The 20,257-nt window shown below is 46.4% G+C and overlaps 1 protein-coding gene and 1 pseudogene across 6 annotated transcripts in view; both read right to left on the reverse strand.

The window, feature by feature from the left end:
* Nucleotides 1–20,257, reverse strand: part of REXO1 (RNA exonuclease 1 homolog) — a 123,797-nt gene that overhangs the window by 91,523 nt on the left and 12,017 nt on the right. For all 6 annotated transcript variants that reach the window (XM_085885602.1, XM_085885603.1, XM_085885599.1 and 3 more), the window contains exons 3-5: nt 17,099–17,188; nt 16,679–16,916; nt 10,876–11,033 (exon numbers count right to left, since the gene is read on the reverse strand). In XM_085885602.1, the coding sequence (XP_085741728.1) occupies nt 10,876–11,033; nt 16,679–16,916; nt 17,099–17,188 (486 nt within the window). The remainder of the gene's footprint in view (nt 1–10,875; nt 11,034–16,678; nt 16,917–17,098; nt 17,189–20,257) is intronic.
* LOC147025044 (uncharacterized) lies at nt 11,040–15,902 on the reverse strand (annotated as a pseudogene).

Here is a 20,257-nt window from a genome sequence, read left to right on the forward strand (position 1 = left end):
CCTCCGCCCTGAGTGAGTCGTTCGCGCCCCTCCGCCCTGAGCGAGTCGTTTGTGCCCCTCAGCCCTGAGCGAGTCGTTCACACCCCTCCGCCCTGAGTGAGTCGTTCGTGCCCCTCCGCCCTGAGCGAGTCGTTCGTGCCCCTCCGCCCTGAGCGAGTCGTTCGTGCCCCTCCGCCCTGAGCGAGTCGTTGGTGCCCTTCCGCCCTGAGAGAGTCGTTGGCGCCCCTCCGCCCTGAGCGAGTCGTTCGTGCCCCTCCACCCTGAGCGAGTCGTTCGTGCCCCTCCACCCTGAGCGAGTCGTTCGCGCCCCTCCGCCCTGAGCGAGTCGTTCGTGCCCCCTCTGCCCTGAGCTGTTAGGTTTGACTCAACCTGTCATCATTCTGAGGTTGGCGAAATGAGTTCCAGTATACTAGTCTCGGGACACATCAGCGGCATAGTCGCACCCCAACAAAATGATAGCTACCGGGCAGTCAAGCTGCCACACCCAAGAAGACCCTCAACTGGACAGCCTGCCCCATGTGAATAAGCCTGTCACAAGCAATTGCACTGAATCCAAACCCAATCATGGTAACACTTATTAAAAAGAGGGAGAGGGTATTGTGTTTGTGTTCATTTGTCTGTCTGTCTATCTGTTTGTTACTTGCAAAAACTGAAGATTTTTCAAGTACATTGGTCAGTCAATTGTTTTTTTCCCGTCTGTCTGTCTGTCTGTCCGCACAGAACTTCATGTTTTTCTCTGCAACTGCCTGTCGGATTGAGACAAAATTTTCACCATAGGTGCGACTAATCATGTGGAATGTTTTAATCATAATTATGACATCATAGCCCCGGTTAGAATAGGTACACCGTGTATCCCTGCGTGCCGTAAGAGGCGACTAAAAGGGTTGGCGTCAGGAAGGACATCCGACCATAAAAAACATCGCCTCAAAAGGAAACCATGATGAGTACAACTTATTGGCAGGGTACAGCCCGAAGTACCCCGTGGGGGTCCTCACACCCTCTCGTTAAAACTCAAGGTGAGGAACCCGATCAAAGCAAGGGAGGAAATTTTTCCATTTTTGATGACCAATCATCTGATGCCCCACGTGGAGATCGGTTTCTGAGGTTTGGGACATGAAATGTAGGGACAATGACAGGGAGATCAGAAATGGTTGAAACATTGGTCAGAAGAAGAGTGGACATATGTTGTGTGCCGGAGACACGATGGAAAGGAAGTGGTATGAGATTGGTGAAGGGTAGGCAAGGATAGAAGTATAAGTTTATGTGGCAAGGGTGCCCGGAAGACATGCATGGTGTTGTTGTCATGTTTTCTGAGGAGTTTGTAGACAGTGTAGTGAGTGTGACTCGAGTGAGTGAAAGGTTGATGGTAAGAATCGTAATCGGAAAGTTCTTCGTGAATGTCATCTCGGGATATGCCCCGCAGGTCGGTCGAAGCGATGAAGAGAAGAACATGTTCTGGTGTGCGATAGAGAAGTTGATGGAGAACGTGAAAGATGAGGAAGTTGTTGTGGTCGGACGAGACGTGAATGGACATGTGGGAAGGAGTACAGACGGTTTTGAGGGAGTCCACAGGGGTTATGGATATGGTGTGAGAAATGGAGAAGGTGAAAGGATTTTGGAGTTTGCTGATGGAGCTGAATTGTAATACTCAATTCCAGAAAGCGGATAATAGGCTTATTACATACACTTCAAGTGGGTCGACGATAACCATTGACTACCTGATAGTGCGTAGGCGAGATAGGGAAAACTCCGGGACACAAAGGTGATCCCAGGGGAGGAGACTGTTTCACAGCACCATCTGGTTGTCTGCGATACAAGGGTGAAAGGTGTGAGGAGAATTTAGCAGGTGAAGTACCAACCGAGGATGAAGGTGTTGAAAGAGGCAACAGTGAAGCAAGCATTAAGAGAGGCTGAGTATGGTAGAGGATGATGTGGTTGAGCTTGAAAGTGGTTGGAGGTCAATGAAAGATAGCCTATTGGGAGCCGTTGGTGAGATATGTGGATGGACAAAAGGACCACCGAGGAACTCGGAAACATGGTGGTGGGGTGATGAAGTTGGAAAGACGATTGAAGAGAAGAGGAAGAAGTTCAAGGAATGGCAAAAGGCAAAAGGTACGGTGGTAGAAGAGGCAGCGCATGAAAGTTATAAGGTAGCCAAGAAGGCTGCAAAGAAAGAGGTAGCAAAGGCGCAGGAGGCCTATAGGAAAATGTTCGGAGAACACTTGGATTCGGAAGAGGGTCAGAGAGCGATATTCAGGATTGCAAAGCAGATAGCGAGAGACAGGTTTGATGTGACGGGGGTGAGTTGCTTGAAGGATGAAGAGGGACAAATCGTTGTGGACTCAGATGGAATTAAAGGAAGATGGAAGAGATATATGGAAAAGCTGTTGAATGTAGAAAATGAATGGGATAGTAACAGAGATAAAAATCAAGTAATGGGATAGCAACCCAGTTTTAGGACCAACAGGGAAGATAACTGAGAAGGAAGTCAGGGAAGCTGAAAGAGCAATGAAGAGCAGAAAAGCAGGAGGGCCGACGGTAGTTGTGGGAGATATGTTGAAGGCAGCAGGAAGTTGGGGTGTGAAGAGAATGACAGGAACCGGAACCACACCACCTCTTGGTGGTGGTAAATGGCTAGAACTCTTCACGCTCAAGAGATTCCCGGTGCCTTTACATGAAGATCGGCTTGACCTCCATGAAGAGTAGAAGTGAAAACGACTGGTTGAAGTTGGTGGTATTGAGAGCCTGAGCAGGTGCCACAAGGACCGAACAAGAGATCATGCTCTCTCAAATTATTTTTAATGGTGTATATCAACCAAGCTCTCAACATGAACATCGAAGCCTCTCCTGGGGAAAAACATCACCCTCAACTGTACCTTTGGTGTTCAACCAGAGGGGATCAGCAAATGCTCTCAAGGACGATTACCTTTGGTGTTCAACCAGAGCGGATCGGCAAGCGCTCTCGAGGACAAAGGACCCTTTCCACATTGCATTCTTGTCCAAATCCTGCTCTCAGATATTTCCACTTGGCTCACCTACCAGGATCGCACATTACTTGGCTCATCCAATGGGACGTCTCAACTCCTCTCATTTGCCGGGACTTTTAATTTGTCTTGCTCTCATCCATCAAACTCTCTTTACCATGAATCCTTTGGCCAAGGCTGTGCTCACATCTGCCTGTTCAGACCATGAGAGCCACCAAAGGGGAGCTTGCACATGGCACGTGCTCTGCTCTGAACTCTATCTACTTTCTCTCTTCTTCCTTTACCCAAAATGATTGATGGCACAACATGTCCTGTGTTTAGCATAAATAAGACCAAATAAGTGGGCTCCATAAGCGCTGAGATAGGCGGCTTGCTCGTACATCTTGTAATTGCTGTTTTTATCAATCATGATTTCTGTCCAACCATTGTAAATACATACTCGTGATTGCTGTCATAAATAGCTGCCATTGCTGATTGAATAAACCTTGTGCTTGTTAAGTGTTAAACGTTTCCAACCTGCTCACCCTCATCCTTTCCTCCATTGGTCCGACAAGGTGTGTAAGGTTAGTGAAACGGGAAGTTTTGCCCCACTGATGGGCTCCGGGATTGGCCAATAGCCATCCACGGTTTGGACGGCCGTACATCAATATATTACTAAAACTCTCATCTTGTATGTATGTATGTATGTATGTATGTATGCATGTATGCATGTTCCCGAAATACAGCCAAAACGGTACAGGATAGCGCAAAAATTTTAGGGCCACCTTAGTCACCATTCGCCTGCGGTGTGCAGTGTCAAGTTTTGTTCAATCGGGCAATGAAAAAAATTATTAAAAAAATCAATTCCCGATTCAGTCAAGTACTCTTCGAGAGTATTTGATAAATGCAAACAACCTCAGCCATATAGTTCGCTGGAGCTACCTGTTATTTTTCTTGAAATGATTTTTTTCATCAACCGCTGTCACGATGTGAACTCAGTGGGTTCATGGTCCGTCTCGTAATAAATACAGGTAGGTGGCTGTTGAGGGTGTGACCCTTAATTAGGGTTGCCATGCCAACAGTAAGGTAATGTGTAACAAAGGAACGAAACCCTGCTTAAAGATCGGCAGCTCTAACATGTAGCCACAGTTTCGGAGCAACCCGTTGGACTGCAGAGTTATGACCAGCAGCCTCAGGACCAGAGGTCAGGTGAAGGTCCGAGGCGCTCCCTCGTGGTAACACCAGAACTATTACATATATATATATATATAGATATATATATATATATATATATATATATATATATATATATATATATATATATATATATATATATATATATATATATAGATATATATATATATATATATATATATATATATATATATATATATATATATATATATATATAGATATATATATCTTCTTCTTCTTCTTTCGGCTGCTCCCGTTCGGGGTCGCCACAGCGGATCATCCGTATGATCCGCATAGTGATTTGGCACATGTTTTACGCCGGATGCCCTTCCTGACGCAACCCTGGTCGCCTTTTACGACAGAGGGATATGGTACACCTATTTTAACCGGGGTATACACCGGCCCAGTACACTGGTACTCATTTCGCCGACCTCGGAAGGATGACAGGCTGAGTCAACCCCCTGGTGTATTAATTCAGTGGCCCAACGGGGATTGAACTCAGGACCTTTTTGGATCCCAAGCCGCTGCCCTAACCACTGCGCCAACACCAGGCTTCATATTGTTATGTCTGAGGGGGGGAGGTATGCATTCAAAGGGTAATTAGTATGTTTAATTAGGTATGCCATGCTGTTCGAGTTTACCAGGATCTCGATGTAATAAGTAGCAATTCAGTGGTGATAAGTTGTCTAGTAAATGTCCATTTCTTCAAGGGGGAAATGATAATTGTCACGTAATTAGATAGGGAGACGGGTTAGGGCAAGTGTGTCTGCGTAAACCCTTTTAGTATTCCCTGGAGGCTTGCCGTGACGTAACAGGACAGTGCTGCGGATGGCTCCGCCCCGTGATCACGATTGGCGGAAGGCGATGGCGGAGGGCCAATAAAAACGGCTCGATTGGAAGTGAGGAGGACTCGAGGATAAAAAGGTTCTGTTCGGGGAAAAGAGGTGGAAGAAGAAGATTGATAAATAGAAACCGTTTTGGTCGAGGTTTTTGGGCTCGGAGCGCGCTCTATTATTGGGCTGGTACGTTCCTCGATTCGTCGTGTCTCGTGGCCTTGCTGTGCCTCGTGCCTCACCTCGGTTGGCTCTGGGGTTCTGCTGGCTCGGAGTACGAGGCCGAACGGCGGGCGGACCTGCCTCCCTCTCCTGCTCGCAACTTGGCGCCAGAAGTGGCTCCCTGGCGGCTGTGAGCGGACTTGGGCCGACACCAGGAGGTCGACAGCACCACGGTGTCTCCTGCCCCTGACGAGTGCAACGCCAGCTCGTCCGACGCCAATCCAGGGACTGTTGCGTCGACACCACGGGCCAGTCTGACAACCAGGACCAGCTACGTTTTGTGTGTGTGTGTGTGTGTGTGTGTGTGTGTGTGTGTGTGTGTGTGTGTGTGTGTGTGTGTGTGTGTGTGTGTGTGTGTGTGCGTGTGTACCTGGCGCCTTAGAGGGTTATAGATTTGTATATCCATTGGAATTGTTTGTGTTTTCCCCATGCCCGAACCCACACCACCATCCCGTCGAATCGCCCCGGATCCCTCCTCTTGCCGAATCTTATTATTATTTCTGGTGAGAGAAATAAACATTTTTAACTCAGTGAAAAGCGACTCGTGCCACCTTCCTCGTCCCGTTTGCTGTGGAGCGATTAAAACCGCCATCTTTGGGTTATAAAAAATAAACCACCTCCATCGTTTCGGCTCATTCTACGTTGGCGGGACTGTTCAAGTCCCGTGGACGTCACATTGGTGGCAGGGTGTTGGATGTTCGAACCCCTCTAAATTATATTTGGTATCGGGAGAATATACCAGGATTAAAATCTCGCCACGAATTGGAATATAAAATTACTACAGAAAAGCGCGCGAGCGCGGGAAAATTTTGGCGGGAGTTTTCAAATTAAATTTAATTGGCGGCAAACGGGATTTCTGCACCATGGCAGATGTGCAGATGTTTGAGGAGGAAGGCCACGTGTCTGGCAACGAGTCGGGGGAAGAAGGGAGAGAGGGGGTCGGATCGGAACCTCCCCCATTCCGAGCGTGGACCGTGCTTCATTGCCCGTAATGGAGCCGGCAGCACCGGAAACCGGCGCGATGTCGATCTGGACAATGTTGGAACGTTTAATGAGTGCAATTACAGCACATGGGGCAAAAATGACAGCACAGGGGGCAGAAATGGCAAATCAATTCGTGACACAGAGGGCAGAAATGACAGATCAATTGGGGGTAATGGGGGAATAGTTGGGTGCACGGATTGATTTAATGAGGGATGAATTGAGGGAAAAGATGGAGAAAATGAAAATTGAGATGCAGGAGTGTGTGGATGTTCAATTGGGGGAAATATAAAGTAAATTCGAGGATAGATTGCAGGAAACAAAGGTAGAAATTACATTGGAGGGGGAAAATATACGGAAAAAATTGGTAGATAAAATTGATGAAACGAACATTCGGGTTGATAAAGTGGATGAAAGCCTGGAATGTCATCGTGCCTGTGTGGATGCTCGTATGCAGCTGCAAGTAGAAGAGTGGGGAGAGCTGAGGAAGCAAGGGATGAATTTGGCCGAGGAGGTAAAAGGATTGGAGGCTCGTTTGGACGAACAAGATAAAATTATGAGCCAAGATGAAGTCTTGGATAAAGGCCTGGTAGAGCCATCTTTTGTAAGTAGAGTGTCCAGGTTGGTTGAGGAGCAGCTACAAACTCACGACGGAGCCTTGGAGGAGGTTGTGCGGGCCCAGAAGATCCTGCGGGAAGAGGTGAATCGGTCCATTCAACGTTTGGAACAGGAGGAAAAATTGACCCATGAGACCCTCACCACAAAACATCTTTGGCCACAGTGGGCTCCGAAATTGGATACGCAGCCACAAGGGTGTTCGATCCCTGGGCTGGATTCGGACAAGGGAGAAGCTGGGAAGCGGGCCACCGGAAAAGTGATCCCCCTGGTAAATTTTGACGGGTCAGGGAGCGTTGAAGCTTTTCTGACGCAATTTGAGCGCATTTCCCGACTAAACGGGTGGAATGAGCGGGAACGTACAGGGAATTTGGTGGCAACGTTGCGGGGACCAGCCGCAGATGTGTTAAACGTGATCACGGAGGGGATGTTGACCAGCTCCCACATGTGCGAGGCGTTGAGCCGTCGGTTTGGGTTCGCAGCGAACTGTGATCTGGTGCGGGCCCAGCTCCAGCACCGCAGATTAAAGCCAGGTGAGACAGTGCAGGAGCTGGCACAGGACATTTACCAATCAGTTAGGATTGCGTATTGGGACCTAACAATGGAGGCATGGGACAGACTGACACTAGAGAAATTTTTAGCTGCTCTTCCTGACCCTGAGGTCCGAGCGCTAGTGGAGCTACAGGATCCACCCACCGTGCACCGAGCGGCCGAGTGCGCGGCCAGGCTGGCCTTGTGGAATCGGCTGGGTAGGGTGCCCAAGAGGCCATCGGTGACGATCCGACAGGCGGAGATTCGGGATCAGGGAGGGGGGCTGGGAGAAATTGGCATTACCCAAATGCTTCAGAGGATGGATCCTCCTGCTGAACCGCCAGGTCTATCCGAGGTGCCCTGACATAGGTCGAGTCCGGAAATCACTGTCGGGGGTCGGGGAGACTAGATCGGGCTGAGCATTTCGGGCCATGCTCGGCTGGTGAGATTGTGGCGAAGTGTCTCCTTTGGTGAAAAAAGTGAATTGTGGAAAAAATTGGCATGGGTTTGTAAGTTCTGCTGGGTTTTAGAGTGACAATAGGGACAGTGGGTAATTGGTAACAAAGCGGGCACGAGTGGCTGTCCAATGGCTGGTGCGTGGATTGGGTGAGAAGTGCTGGGTGAGTTGTTTCAAGTAAAGAAGTGAAATGTATGGTGCACACATTGATTTTTTTTATTGGACATGGTGTAGTAACAGGGAAGGTCATGGTCGGTGAAGTGTTAGAAATGCAGGTGTCACATGTAAGGCCGATGGGGTGGGGGGAGTCATGTGGGTTTTGTGGGTGGGGATGATGTGCTTGTCCGCAGGGATTGTTGAAGCTCACGGTGAGCGGGAATTGCGACCCCCTTCAAGGAGATTCACCCCTGGTGGCTAACGGTGACAGTGTCTGGAGGCAACTGGGAGAGGGTCTGGTTGGGCGACCAAGGCGGGTAGGACCTTGGTGACCCAGGAAGGCCAGAGGAGCCAGTGAGACCCCTTCCAGTGTGTTGTACGGGGTGAGAGCTGATGGCTACCAGGGGGGTGGGAATCAAAGGGAGTGGGGCGGAGAAACGTCCGGGTTGGACTAAAGCTTACCTGTGGGCATGGTTGCACCTGAGATGCCCCCATCATCTTGTGGGAACCCACCCCACGGCCATGACGGGATTCAGCCTGCATCATTAAAATGGGGATCATGACCTAGAAATGTGATGTTGACCATGGTGTGAGTGTTGTGAAGATGTGCGAGTCCCACTCGATCCCGCACAACTTGAGATGTGCAGCAAGGGCATGATGTCCGCATAATTTTGGGGCAAGCAAATTTGAAAATTGGCTCCCCAGTTAACGCTGGGTCCATTAGCATCCACTGGGGGATGCGGTTAAGTGTAAATATTCCGTGAATAGTGTCGTTAAGGCTTAGAGTAGGAATGTAAAGTATAAGTGTTGTGTTTTTGTGGAACCTTTTGTTTCCCCTCCCCAGATCACTGGAAGAGTGTTGGACAAGAGCGATGATCCAGAGGATGGAGTGCAACTTCGCTCAGTAGCTCTCATGTGATAAAATAAAAAAAATAAAAAAATGAATGATTGTTTAGGCGAGGATAAGGCCATAAGGGGGTAGTACATTAAGCAGGATAGGTAAGTTAGCTGCGGCTCGCTGCCCATTGCCCCTCCTACTTTATTTCGTTAGGTTAAATAGGTGTGAGTCAGTAAGTGTTAAGGCTGGTACGGTAGCGCCTGTGATATACATTGCAGGAGCTGCGGTACCAGAGGAGGGGGCAGTGTTACGTCTGAGGGGGGGTACGCATTCAAAGGGTAATTAGGATGTTTAATTAGGTATGCCATGCTGTTCGAGTTTACCAGGATCTCAATGTAATAAGTAGCAATTCAGTGGTGATAAGTTGTCCAGTAAATATCCATTTCTTCAAGGGGGAAATGACAATTGTCACGTAATTAGATAGGGAGATGGGTTAGGGTAAGTGTGTCTGCGTAAACCCTTTTAGTATTCCCTGGAGGCTTGCCGTGACGTAACAGAACAGTGCTGCGGATGGCTCCGCCCGGTGATCACGATTGGCGGAAGGCGACGGCGGAGGGCCAATAAAAACGGCTCGATTGGAAGTGACGAGGACTCGAGGATAAAAAGGTTCTGTTCGGGGAAAAGAGGTGGAAGAAGAAGATTGATAAAGAGAAACCGTTTTGGTCGAGGTTGTTGGGCTCGGAGCGTGCTCTATTATTGGGCTGGTACGTTCCTCGATTCGTCGTGTCTCGTGGCCTTGCTGTGCCTCGTCCCTCACCTCGGTTGGCTCTGGGGTTCTGCTGGCTCGGAGTACGGGGCCGAACGGCGGGCGGACCTGCCTCCCTCTCCTGCTCGCAACTTGGCGGCAGAACTGGCTCCCTGGCGGCTGTGAGCGGACTTGGGCCGACACCAGGAGGTCGACAGCACCATGGTGTCTCCTGCCCCTGACGAGCGCAACGCCAGCTCGTCCGACGCCAATCCAGGGACTGTTGCGTCTACACCACGGGCCAGTCGGACCACCAGGACCAGCTACGTTGTGTGTGTGTGTGTGTGTGTGTGTGTGTGTGTGTGTGTGTGTGTGTGTGTGTGTGTGTGTGTGTGTGTGTGTGTGTGTGTGTGTGTGTGTGTGTGTGTGTGTGTGTGTGTGTGTGTGTGTGTGTGTACCTGGCGCCTTAGAGGGTTATAGATTTGTATATCCATTGGAATTGTTTGTGTTTTCCCCATGCCCGAACCCACACCACCATCCCGTCGAATCGCCCCGGATCCCTCCTCTTGCCGAGTCTTATTATTATTTCTGGTTAGAGAAATAAACATTTTTAACTCAGTGAAAAGCGACTCGTGCCACCTTCCTCGTCCCGTTTGCTGTGGAGCGATTAAAACCGCAATCTTTGGGTTATAAAAAATAAACCGCCTCCATCGTTTTGCCTCATTCTACGTTGGCGGGACTGTTCAAGTCCCGTGGACGTCACAATATATATATATATATATATATATATATATATATATATATATATATATATATATATATATATATATATATACATATACATATACATATATATATATATTTACATATACATATACATATACATATACATATACATATACATATACATATACATATACATATATATATATATATACATACACGTCTAAAAAGTGGAATTATTTGTTCTCCTGTTGTTCCCCTTCTCACTCCTTTAATGGTTGCAAATGATCCATTGCCAGAACAAAAAAAAAAGAAAGTTGTATAGCTCATTTCATAAAATGCACAACATGCATGCATACACATGCTCAACAACAGAGAGTTCAGGGTCAGAGAGTTCAACAGACAGACCAGGGACGAAAGGGAAAACAGGTGGACAACATATATGTGCAGCAGCAACAACAACAACAACAAAAGACAAAGTGGAAGGTGTGCGAGGACCGGTGTGAGAACTTTTGTGAAAATGTATTACAACTAGCTATACATTACAATGGAGGATATATCTGGTGTGCTTACTGAATATCACCCTCACTGCTAAGTTAGTCTGCCAACAAACATACCATTGGGCTGGGAACATGAGCCATGCGCTTTTGGGGTGCAATCGTCGTCTTGCACAGCATCGCTGCATTTGTATAGGCTTGGCCTGCTGATGCTGTTTTTGGGGATGTCAACACCGCATACCGTCCAGCAAGTGCATTTTTCCGCACTGCGCTTCCAGCTTAATGAACGACAACATCAATAATGTCAATGGATATCCCAAAATGATAAACAAACTTGGACTGAGAAACAGAAAGCACCATTTGATCACAAGAGGCTACCTAAACAATACGAATGCAGAAACAGGGCTCAACATCAACTTTGTTTTCCCAGCCTGTTCACATGACAGGTAGGTATTTAAATTTTACCTGTCCAGTAAACTATCGCACCCTTCCAACTATTTGTGATGCAAACATGTGGGACGATTTCATTATATTTCTTTGAGGTTTTCACCGGCGATTGGGGTTGATCAGGTCGAAAACAATATTCTTAGTCACTGCTAATCACCGTGGTTTTATATGGAAAAGAACAGAGGTTAAGATATGTCAAGTATATTCAACATCAGGGTGGTAGAATTGACCTGTCATCTGAACAAGTTTGACGTTTTCACTGGTAAACAAAACTGCCCATCTTTGATGGTCGGACAACATTTAATGTTGAGCCCTGAAAAAAAAACAATGTATATGACACCACATGCTCCTTTCTCTTTCCTTTATTTGTATGCAACGCAAGGCTGCATGTAAGCCCCATTATGAAAGAGCATGGCTATGTCGCTGATGCAGTGCCCTCTGTATAGCCCAGGAGTAATAGCTTTAGACCCGGAAAAAACTTATAACAAGCTGAAACTTTCAGGAAATGTTCAGAAAACTGTCAGGAATAACATACTAAAAGTCCCCAAGGATCTCCCTTGGGGCTTTTGAGAAATTCAAGATGGCGTCCAAGATGGCCGCCGGCTTGCGATTTTCTCATATTTCAGGCTTAAAACATCATAAAAATGCAAATAATGAATCTAAATACATGTCTTTTGGGGCAGGGAATTCAATTTCAACAATATTTTGAAGATTTAATGAAATCCTTATGGAGTTATACATTGGTCTAAACCTATTACTCCTGGGCTATGAACAATTTTCACCACATCTGTGGTTATACTAAAGAAACCTTAAAAAATAGAGTAAAATAAGAATATTCATGTATTGTATTAAATACATGAACAAAAAACAATTAACAAAACAATTAGAAATGTTAAAACTTGTGAAACATTTACAACATGACACATGGTCACCCTCAGTCATCATCCTCATCATCAGTTTCTGGAGAAACAGGAGTTGATTCTTCAGTTTCTCCCTCAGCATCCAGCAAGGATGGCATTGGTGCTGCATTGTTGCAGGTTTGACCAATGCACTTTGTACACAGGGCAGAGCAGTGCACCCCCATCTTCCTGCAGCCACATGACACTCCACAGCCATCTACTCTGCAGCCACAAGAGATCATGTTGAGCAGAGTGTCTGGAGCAATGGGACGGCCAGTGTCAACTGGAGTCAGGATGTCCTCCAGTTTCCATCCCCATGCTGTTGGCTGCAAGGGCCTCCCATCCATTCCTGAATAGTGAGATATGTTCTGAAGGAATGTTGCTTGGCTGCAGCACTTGTTGGATGAACGAAGATCTTTGTGTTGTTCAGAGGTAGCAGTGTGCACACCAGTGAAATTCTCCAAAGCATCGCACAAAGGAACACAGTGAGGCAGTGCATGCACCCATTTGGTTAAGGTGCTGTCTGTTATCCCTCTACCATGTGTCATCCCTCCACCGGTTTTCACCATCCTCATCAAGAACTGCTCGATTGTCTGGTCGGAGAAGTTGCCAGACCAGAACTCATTGGCTCGGCGGATGGTGAAATACCCCTTTGCAGATAACAACGTGTACTCCTCAGGTGGCATGACTTGTGCAATGGAGTTCATCTGCTGCAAGTACAGTCTGCCAGACTTGGCATACGGTAGATGACCTGCTGCAAGGAAATGCGGGATCATCTCCTGCACACAGTGAAGATGAAGCTTCCAGTTGCCAGTCCTCTCAGCTCTGATGAAGTTGAGCATGAGCAACACGTGGTGGATGGACTGCACCCATAACTTCCCCGTTCTGCTGTGTGGCAGCTTGATCTAGGTGGTGAGTGAGAAACTGTTGAAACACTTGCAGACTTTCATCTTCATCTATCTCAGCAGCATCTTCATCTTGGTCCACTGTGTCCTGGTACAGACTGACCAGATGTTCCTTGTTAGTCTGGCTCTCCAAGTCTGACTTGTCCAGCAGTACATAGATGAGGGCCAGCAAGGTCAGAACGTGGGCACGCACTGCTCGAGAGAAGGCATGACCTGTGAGCATATGCACCACTGAACCTTTGGCATACACTTGTTCCCACAGGTTTTCCAACCCGCTCCCTGTCGTGATCTTCAAAATGCTGCCTAGGTAGGACATCAGCAGGTGGAAGCCACCAAGTCGCACCACCATTTTGTCCAAGTCTCTGGAGGCAGCAACAATTTCAGAAGCCTTTTCATACAGAGGCTGATCAAATGTTACTGGGCAGATCTTGAAGTTGTGCTTGTCACTTTGTGTCTGTGCAAAGCACAGTGCAGTGTGGATAGTGCTGGGGTTGCTTGGTTCCAGATTGATGAATGGGAGAGTCTCAATTCTGGAGGTTTGGAACTCATCACTTTTCAGAACAGTTTTCATGAAGCCACTCCAAGGCAGACACGGTGTTAAGTTCAACATGTACCCAAGCATCCAAATGGAATCAAGAGCTGATGCTTGCAGTCTGTGAGTGTCGGAGATCTGCAGAGGCTCTACTGTAACTGACTGCAAAGCAGGAACTGCAGGTTTGCTGTTTGTCTTGATGGGTATGTGCCCAAAAGTGCCAACTGCTTCAGCTGGGGGTAGTTGCATTGTGCGCTTGACAGGAGACTTTTCTACTGTTCCGGGTGGTGTTATGCAAGCTATGCCACCCATGGCATGGAAAGTGTTGTGCCCAGTTAGTGTAGCAACATTGAAATCTGCATCATCAAATCCACACTGGGTGAAACCATTGAGGCCATAGGAGGGCTCACCAGCGGATATGAGGCTGTTTTCAAATCGCTGGACCTCCTTGTAGTCATCTGCAAAACTGATGCAACTGAGGATGTCTATCAGCTCGCGAGAGGCATACGTGTGATGTATTTACACTGCTATGGCAAGTAGCACTGGTGAAATGAAAGACCTTGGTCTGCAGGCAGAAATGACAGAATGGGCAATGGCAGTGCATCACCGACTCACTACAGCAGCATTTTTGCCCTTTGGGTCAAAACAACTTGTGCAAGAAGAGCTTCAGAGACTCAGGAATCATAGAGGAACCATTTTCACTTTCTTCCAAGGTTGGATATTCACCGAGATCATACACTGACAAACGAATCTCATCACTAATAATTGAAGCTGCCATTTCAATTATTCTTTCATTTTCACAAGCTTTGTCAGCTGCTTGATCTGCCACCCACCTCTCACGAAGTATCCGGTGAGCAGATTCACAGACATTGACTATGCTGGATTTTCCAGGGAGGCTTGTTATAATGATATCATCTTTGTATCGCTCTTTCAGTTTATGTTTGAAGTACTTGAGAGAATAGCCTTCCCCACCATTCAAGAATGTTTCCATGTGCTCCGTGAGGTCAGAAACTGCATATTGACATTCGTCATTGTCATCTATATTCTATATATGCACATAGCTCATTGAAAGCTGAAATCCTTTGAACATCAACTGGTTTGCCAACAGGTTTCAACTTTTGTGGGTTAGAAAGAAATTTCTGGGCACAGGCACGATGGCATTTTGCCTCTGCGGCAACCAAATCAATGTTTGCTTCTATTCTTTTGGTAACCGCCTCTCCCCACTCATCACCCCTCTCTGTTGCCCTTTTCAACACATTGTTCTTGAACTCTATTGTCTCTACATTGATTGCTAACTTTCTGCGTTTGGTTTCAAGTCTGATGCTAGTAATCAGTACTTCAGAGCAGAAAAGGCAGTGTGTAGTGATGTCAAACAAAGGAGTTATGGACCGCAGGGTGGGTTGTTCAAATTCCTCATCTGCCGCTGATTTCTCAGACTTTCTCGTCTCAGATCTGATGGATGATTCCCGGGTGTAGGCTTTTCTACAGGCAATGTGAAGTGTCAGTGACTCCTGTATCTGTAGAAGTTCATGAAGACCATCCTGTCTCTCAAGGCTTGCAGCTACTAGAGTTGTCCTTCCTTTGGGTCCAACTTGCACAAAATCCTTGATGCACAAGTCCTTACAAATGATGCACGACTCCATCTCCTGCTCTGAAAAGAAAACATTGTATTGTGCATGTCAGCCATATTATATATGTAATAAGTTGATATTATCTTAAAAATAGCCATAGTAATTGATTCTTTGGAACTTAAAATCTATGTTTTGACCTATTATTTTTAATTCTATGATGATTTCAGCTTGATATATGAAAAAATCTCAAGCCGGCGGCCATCTTGGACGCCATCTTGAATTTCTCAAAAGCCCCAAGGGGCATTGTTGGGGACTTTTAGTATGTTATTCCTGACAGTTTTCTGAACATATCCTGAAAGTTTCAGCATGTTATAAATTTGTTCTGGGTTTGACTCAAATTTGACTTAATACTCCTGGACGAGTAGGTTAGGGCAGGAATTTGGAATTTGTTCATGGTGTCGGCGATCGCTCGCCTGCTCTTTGTGAATATCAAAAGAAGATATTTAATGTTCACCAACTAATGCTGGCAGATGGGACGCCCACTTTAACATCTATCCGAGGGATAACACACACATTGAAGTACGCTGTCTGTGACACAACGGGAAAACACTTTATCGCTGGGTCGCGATTCGGACCCAAGCTAGACAGCTTAGAGGAGAGTGTGCATACCTCGAGGCAATCCTGCCAACCCTGTCAAGTAGATGAGATGGAGTTTAACTTTTTAACGTTTTGTGGTGATTATCCCCTTTTCGTATGCCGGTCAAGACGATGATGCTTTAACCAGAACAAGAGAAATCTCACTCACTTGAACAATGCAATGACGTGTTGTAAATGAAGTCCAGCTGATGATTGCTCCGTCATCGTCTCTCCAGCGGATGGTGAAGAAAGAAAGGTTTAATGGTGCTGAACTGCTAAGGCTTTAGAATGGTGTCAAAAATAGTAAGCAGAAGAGGAAAACTCGTTCGGTGCAGTCATGGTTGTTTAACCAAACAAACGAAATCCACTTCGCTCAATATTCTTGATAAAGTTGAACCAAAAGTCACGATGAAAAATAATGACGTGATGAGTGACTCATGAATAGGGATGAGAAAGGCTTGCACACGAAGGCGTGCAAGCTTCCAACGTGCCGCAACCAAAAAAAACTCCCGTGAGCCCTCGGCATTTTTAATGTCCCGTGTGTTAATTGGCTCTCCGGAAAGATGCAACCGATTGGCTACCAGAGTTCACGTGTTTGAAAAATTTATTAATTATTTAAAAAAATTAGTGAGCCACTGCAGTCTCGTACTGAACCAATTAGCAGATAGACCTTCAAAGCAGAAGTCAAAATAACCATTCTACAGTGTGCGGCAAATAATTACTCTCGCTGAAAGTATCCATGTATTTATCGCTGCGCAAAACGCTGAGAGGGGAGGGGAAGGAGGTTTGACAGACAAGGGGTTCAACATACATGAGTGAAATGAGGCTTCAAAGTTATTCACACAGAAATAAAAGTATTGCCATTCACAGGTGATATACCTGCAAAATAGAGCCTTACCTACATCTCAAAAGTGGTTCGCAAAGCTGCCTTACCAGCAACTGATGCAGTGCAGAGCAGAGGAGATGGTTGATGTGCCATTCGTTTTTTCATGGGGGGTGTAGGGGGTGAGGAGGTTGACAGAGACCTCATGCTCTGTTGCGCAGCTGAGGTGCAAACGGGCTGAGCCAGGGTGCCAGAGATGGCTCGCTGCCGGGCTTCCAACAGACGGGCTTGACACACCTGCTGTGGCGTTGGTCGATGTGGTCGGACAGAGAGACGTGCCACCTTGGGCTGGGTTACAAAACGAACAGAGAAGAGAGGGAATAGGAGGGTAACAATAAAATTCAACATTTTCAAAAAGCAGAACGAGTTTTGACTTGGCAAAGTTGGAATAATACAATATAAATCATAGTTAAGCGCATGCACGGACACGCACGCAAGAATGTTTCACAATGAAGTTGGATGCGTCATACCACATCAGGCCTCGCAACATGAGCTATCCGTTTCTTCAGTCCTTTTGAGACAGCCGTGGAAGCACCTTCTGCAAAACCTCCCTCAATGCACTGCAAAGCAGTTACACAAACAGTCAAAATCCGATCAATATTATATTACGAGATAACCACCGCCTAACCTTCCGGCCCCAACCCACCCCACCTTACATCGAATAAATAACATTCTTCGGATGTCTGTCTGTTTGTTCATGCTTTTTGCAAGGACCGCTGGACCGACAACCACCAAATTCGGCAAACAGCCCAAGTCCGATCCGGGGATTGTCCTCAGGGTATTTTCATCCACCAATTGAGCCTTTAAATATCACTCATCTGACTTTTCCATGTATATGCAATCTTATTTGTTAACAGATCTCACGTGAAATATAACACGACCAAACACCAGCACACCCAATGAGTCGAGCTGTGTGACTTTGTGCCTTCCACCCATTGGCTCACTGCACAGCTGGCCTGACTCCACACTCAATTGGAACCTCACTAAATAAATAATCCCTTCACCGTTTTCGTGCTACGGTAAGCCAAAGCTATCTGCTACGGGAAGTGGTGCACAGTACGTTCTTATTCCCAATCGTCACACCATGCCCGTCCCTTTAGGATGTATCTACGATAAATGGATGAGGTGTGCGGTGTGTGTGTGTGTCATACTTTTTGACTATTAATTATATATATGTCGATTCATTAATTACACACTATTGCAACTTACCTTTGACCCTTTAGACTGCTGAGACCCCTTCAAACTTTGAAGACCCTTTAAGACTCTAAAGACGCTTAAGAACGCGAAAAACCCTGAAGACCCAAAAAGTCCCCAAGGACCCAAAAGACCCAAAAGACTGCAGATCCTATGGATTATTTAAGACTCCACTAAACTGCAAAAAAACAATCATTAGAATTCCCATGTTTTAAACGCATGCCATGTTAAGGTATATATAGCAGCTTAATACGTCCTTCCACCATGGCATGGCATTCTAATGTAATGAATAAGATTCGTCTGATGACTGTCCCTCTGTCTGTTCGCGTTTTTTGCAGACCGTTGGGCCGACAACCAAAAAATTTGGCATTCAGACCAAATACGACGCGGGCGTTGTCCTCAGTGTATTTTCATCCACAACCTCAGCCTTTTGACCCCGAAGAACCATAAGACCTATTTTTTTTTTACATACTTGAGAGAAGACTTTCGACATGATTGGGAGATAAGACCACTTAAGACCCCAAGACCATTGAATTCCCTGAACACAATTAAGACACTTTAAAACCCCGAATACCCCAAATGAAAGACCCTTAAGTCTTTTGAAGGCCCTTAAGAACCATGAGACCTCAAAGACCCTCAACACCCCAATGACCTGTAAGAACCATAAGACCTTAAAGACCCTTAAGACCTGAAGGACATTTAAGATCCCAAGACCCTTGAAGACCCCTTTACCCACTGGTGTTCCCTCAAGACTCCTTTACCCACTGGTGCTCTGGCTCTCCTTCCCCCTACACAGTCCCCCTCACTTGGGCATCGCTGGGTGACCATGCTCGTCCTCGAAAAAAATTTTTTTTTTTTTTTTAATCAAAACACCAATAAGCAGGAAATGCAACTTCAATTCATCTCCAGAAATATTTCACAGATCCCAACATGTCTATCACTTTGTGTAAGGACCCAAGTGTTTGACACAATGAACAGCCAATCGTGCAAGACACGTTGGATATCATCAGACAGACAAATACGCAGCCAAGAAATATTGAATAAAATTGATGGAAGCTAACAAATGTGATTTTTCCCAAACACCCCAATACTCCCCCCTCCTCACCCCCTCCCTTCAGGATTGTGCAAAGAAAAAATATTTTGTAGCCAGATCTAGAAAGTCAAAAATTTGAAAATTCCAATTTTGTTTCAGTTTATGGCTTATGCTCGTTTACGCTACATATTCGAGGACACTTTGGACCGGGCAGGGCCGCTCGTTGCCCCGGCCATGCCCGATCAGATTGTGAACATTATGTCATGCGGCCCTTCCCGGTCCAAAAGGCCTCAAAGACGTGGTGTAAATGAGCCTGTTAAGGCTGCCGTTTACATGTTATTGATTCATAAGGGTGAAGTGGTGGGAAATTGAGAAAGGGGAAGAGGGAAGCGAGGAATAAAGATGAGGGGATGAAAGAATGTATGAGATATTTGAATATAGTGAGGAGAGAAGATATAAATTTTGTAAGGCCTACATTCGGGGACCCAAATTTCAACAATGCAATTTTGCTCGATTGCAAATTCTAAGTACCAACAAAATACTTCCACCCGTGTTTTGGATTAGATTTACTCTACACTAGCATAGGTACCCGGCATTGTTGGGCAATGCCGGCTACCTCCTCCCTACCATCCTTCCACTCTCTCATACAACCCCATCCCAACCCCTCCCTCCAGACTCCCACACTAACCTTTCCCCTCCCCTCCCTCCACCTCCTCCAGACTGCCACCTCACTCCTCCCCCTTCCCCTCTCATATCCCCTCCCATCCCACCCCACTCCCTCCTTCCACCCCAACCCCACTCCCTCCTTCCACCCCAACCCCACTCCCTCCTTCCACCCCAACCCCACTCCCTCTAAAATTGCACCCCTTCCCTGCAACAGGTCATGGCTCATGTGTTTATAAGTTTTGAATTGTGAGAAAATGACTGTTTAAAACCCCTACTAAGGTGTATTGTTGCAAAAAAAAAAATGTCATCCCATAAAGTTTTGTCACGATTCACCTTGGGTGTTCAGGGGAGTAGTGTCACAAACAAACATCTCATTCGCTTTTATACAGAAGATAACATCGCTCCAAGGTCCTAATGAAATGAAATAATAGGCTAAATGAAAGCAGATCACACAAAAAGGTGAAGCAATTTGAACCCAGGCAAGACAGCTTAGAGTGAGTGTGCACACCTTTCTGCCATCCTGCCATGGAGTGGGGATACATTACTTGGTAACCACTGAAAACATATTTTCAATTCCCTCTTGAACTCGCAGTTTAGTTATCCCGTTGCTTTACTCATTCTTATCTTCTCATTTATTTTACATTCCTAACTCCAAGGATGTCCCCACGCAGAACCGAGCCACGGTCGCCGCACCCACTGCTCACACCGCAGGAGCCTTCGCCTGCTTAATTACCTT

Source organism: Eptatretus burgeri, chromosome 6 (assembly GCF_056783735.1).
Source record: "Eptatretus burgeri isolate ZD-2024b chromosome 6, Ebu_testis_v1, whole genome shotgun sequence".
In the NCBI taxonomy this organism is placed as follows: Eukaryota; Metazoa; Chordata; class Myxini; order Myxiniformes; family Myxinidae; genus Eptatretus; species Eptatretus burgeri.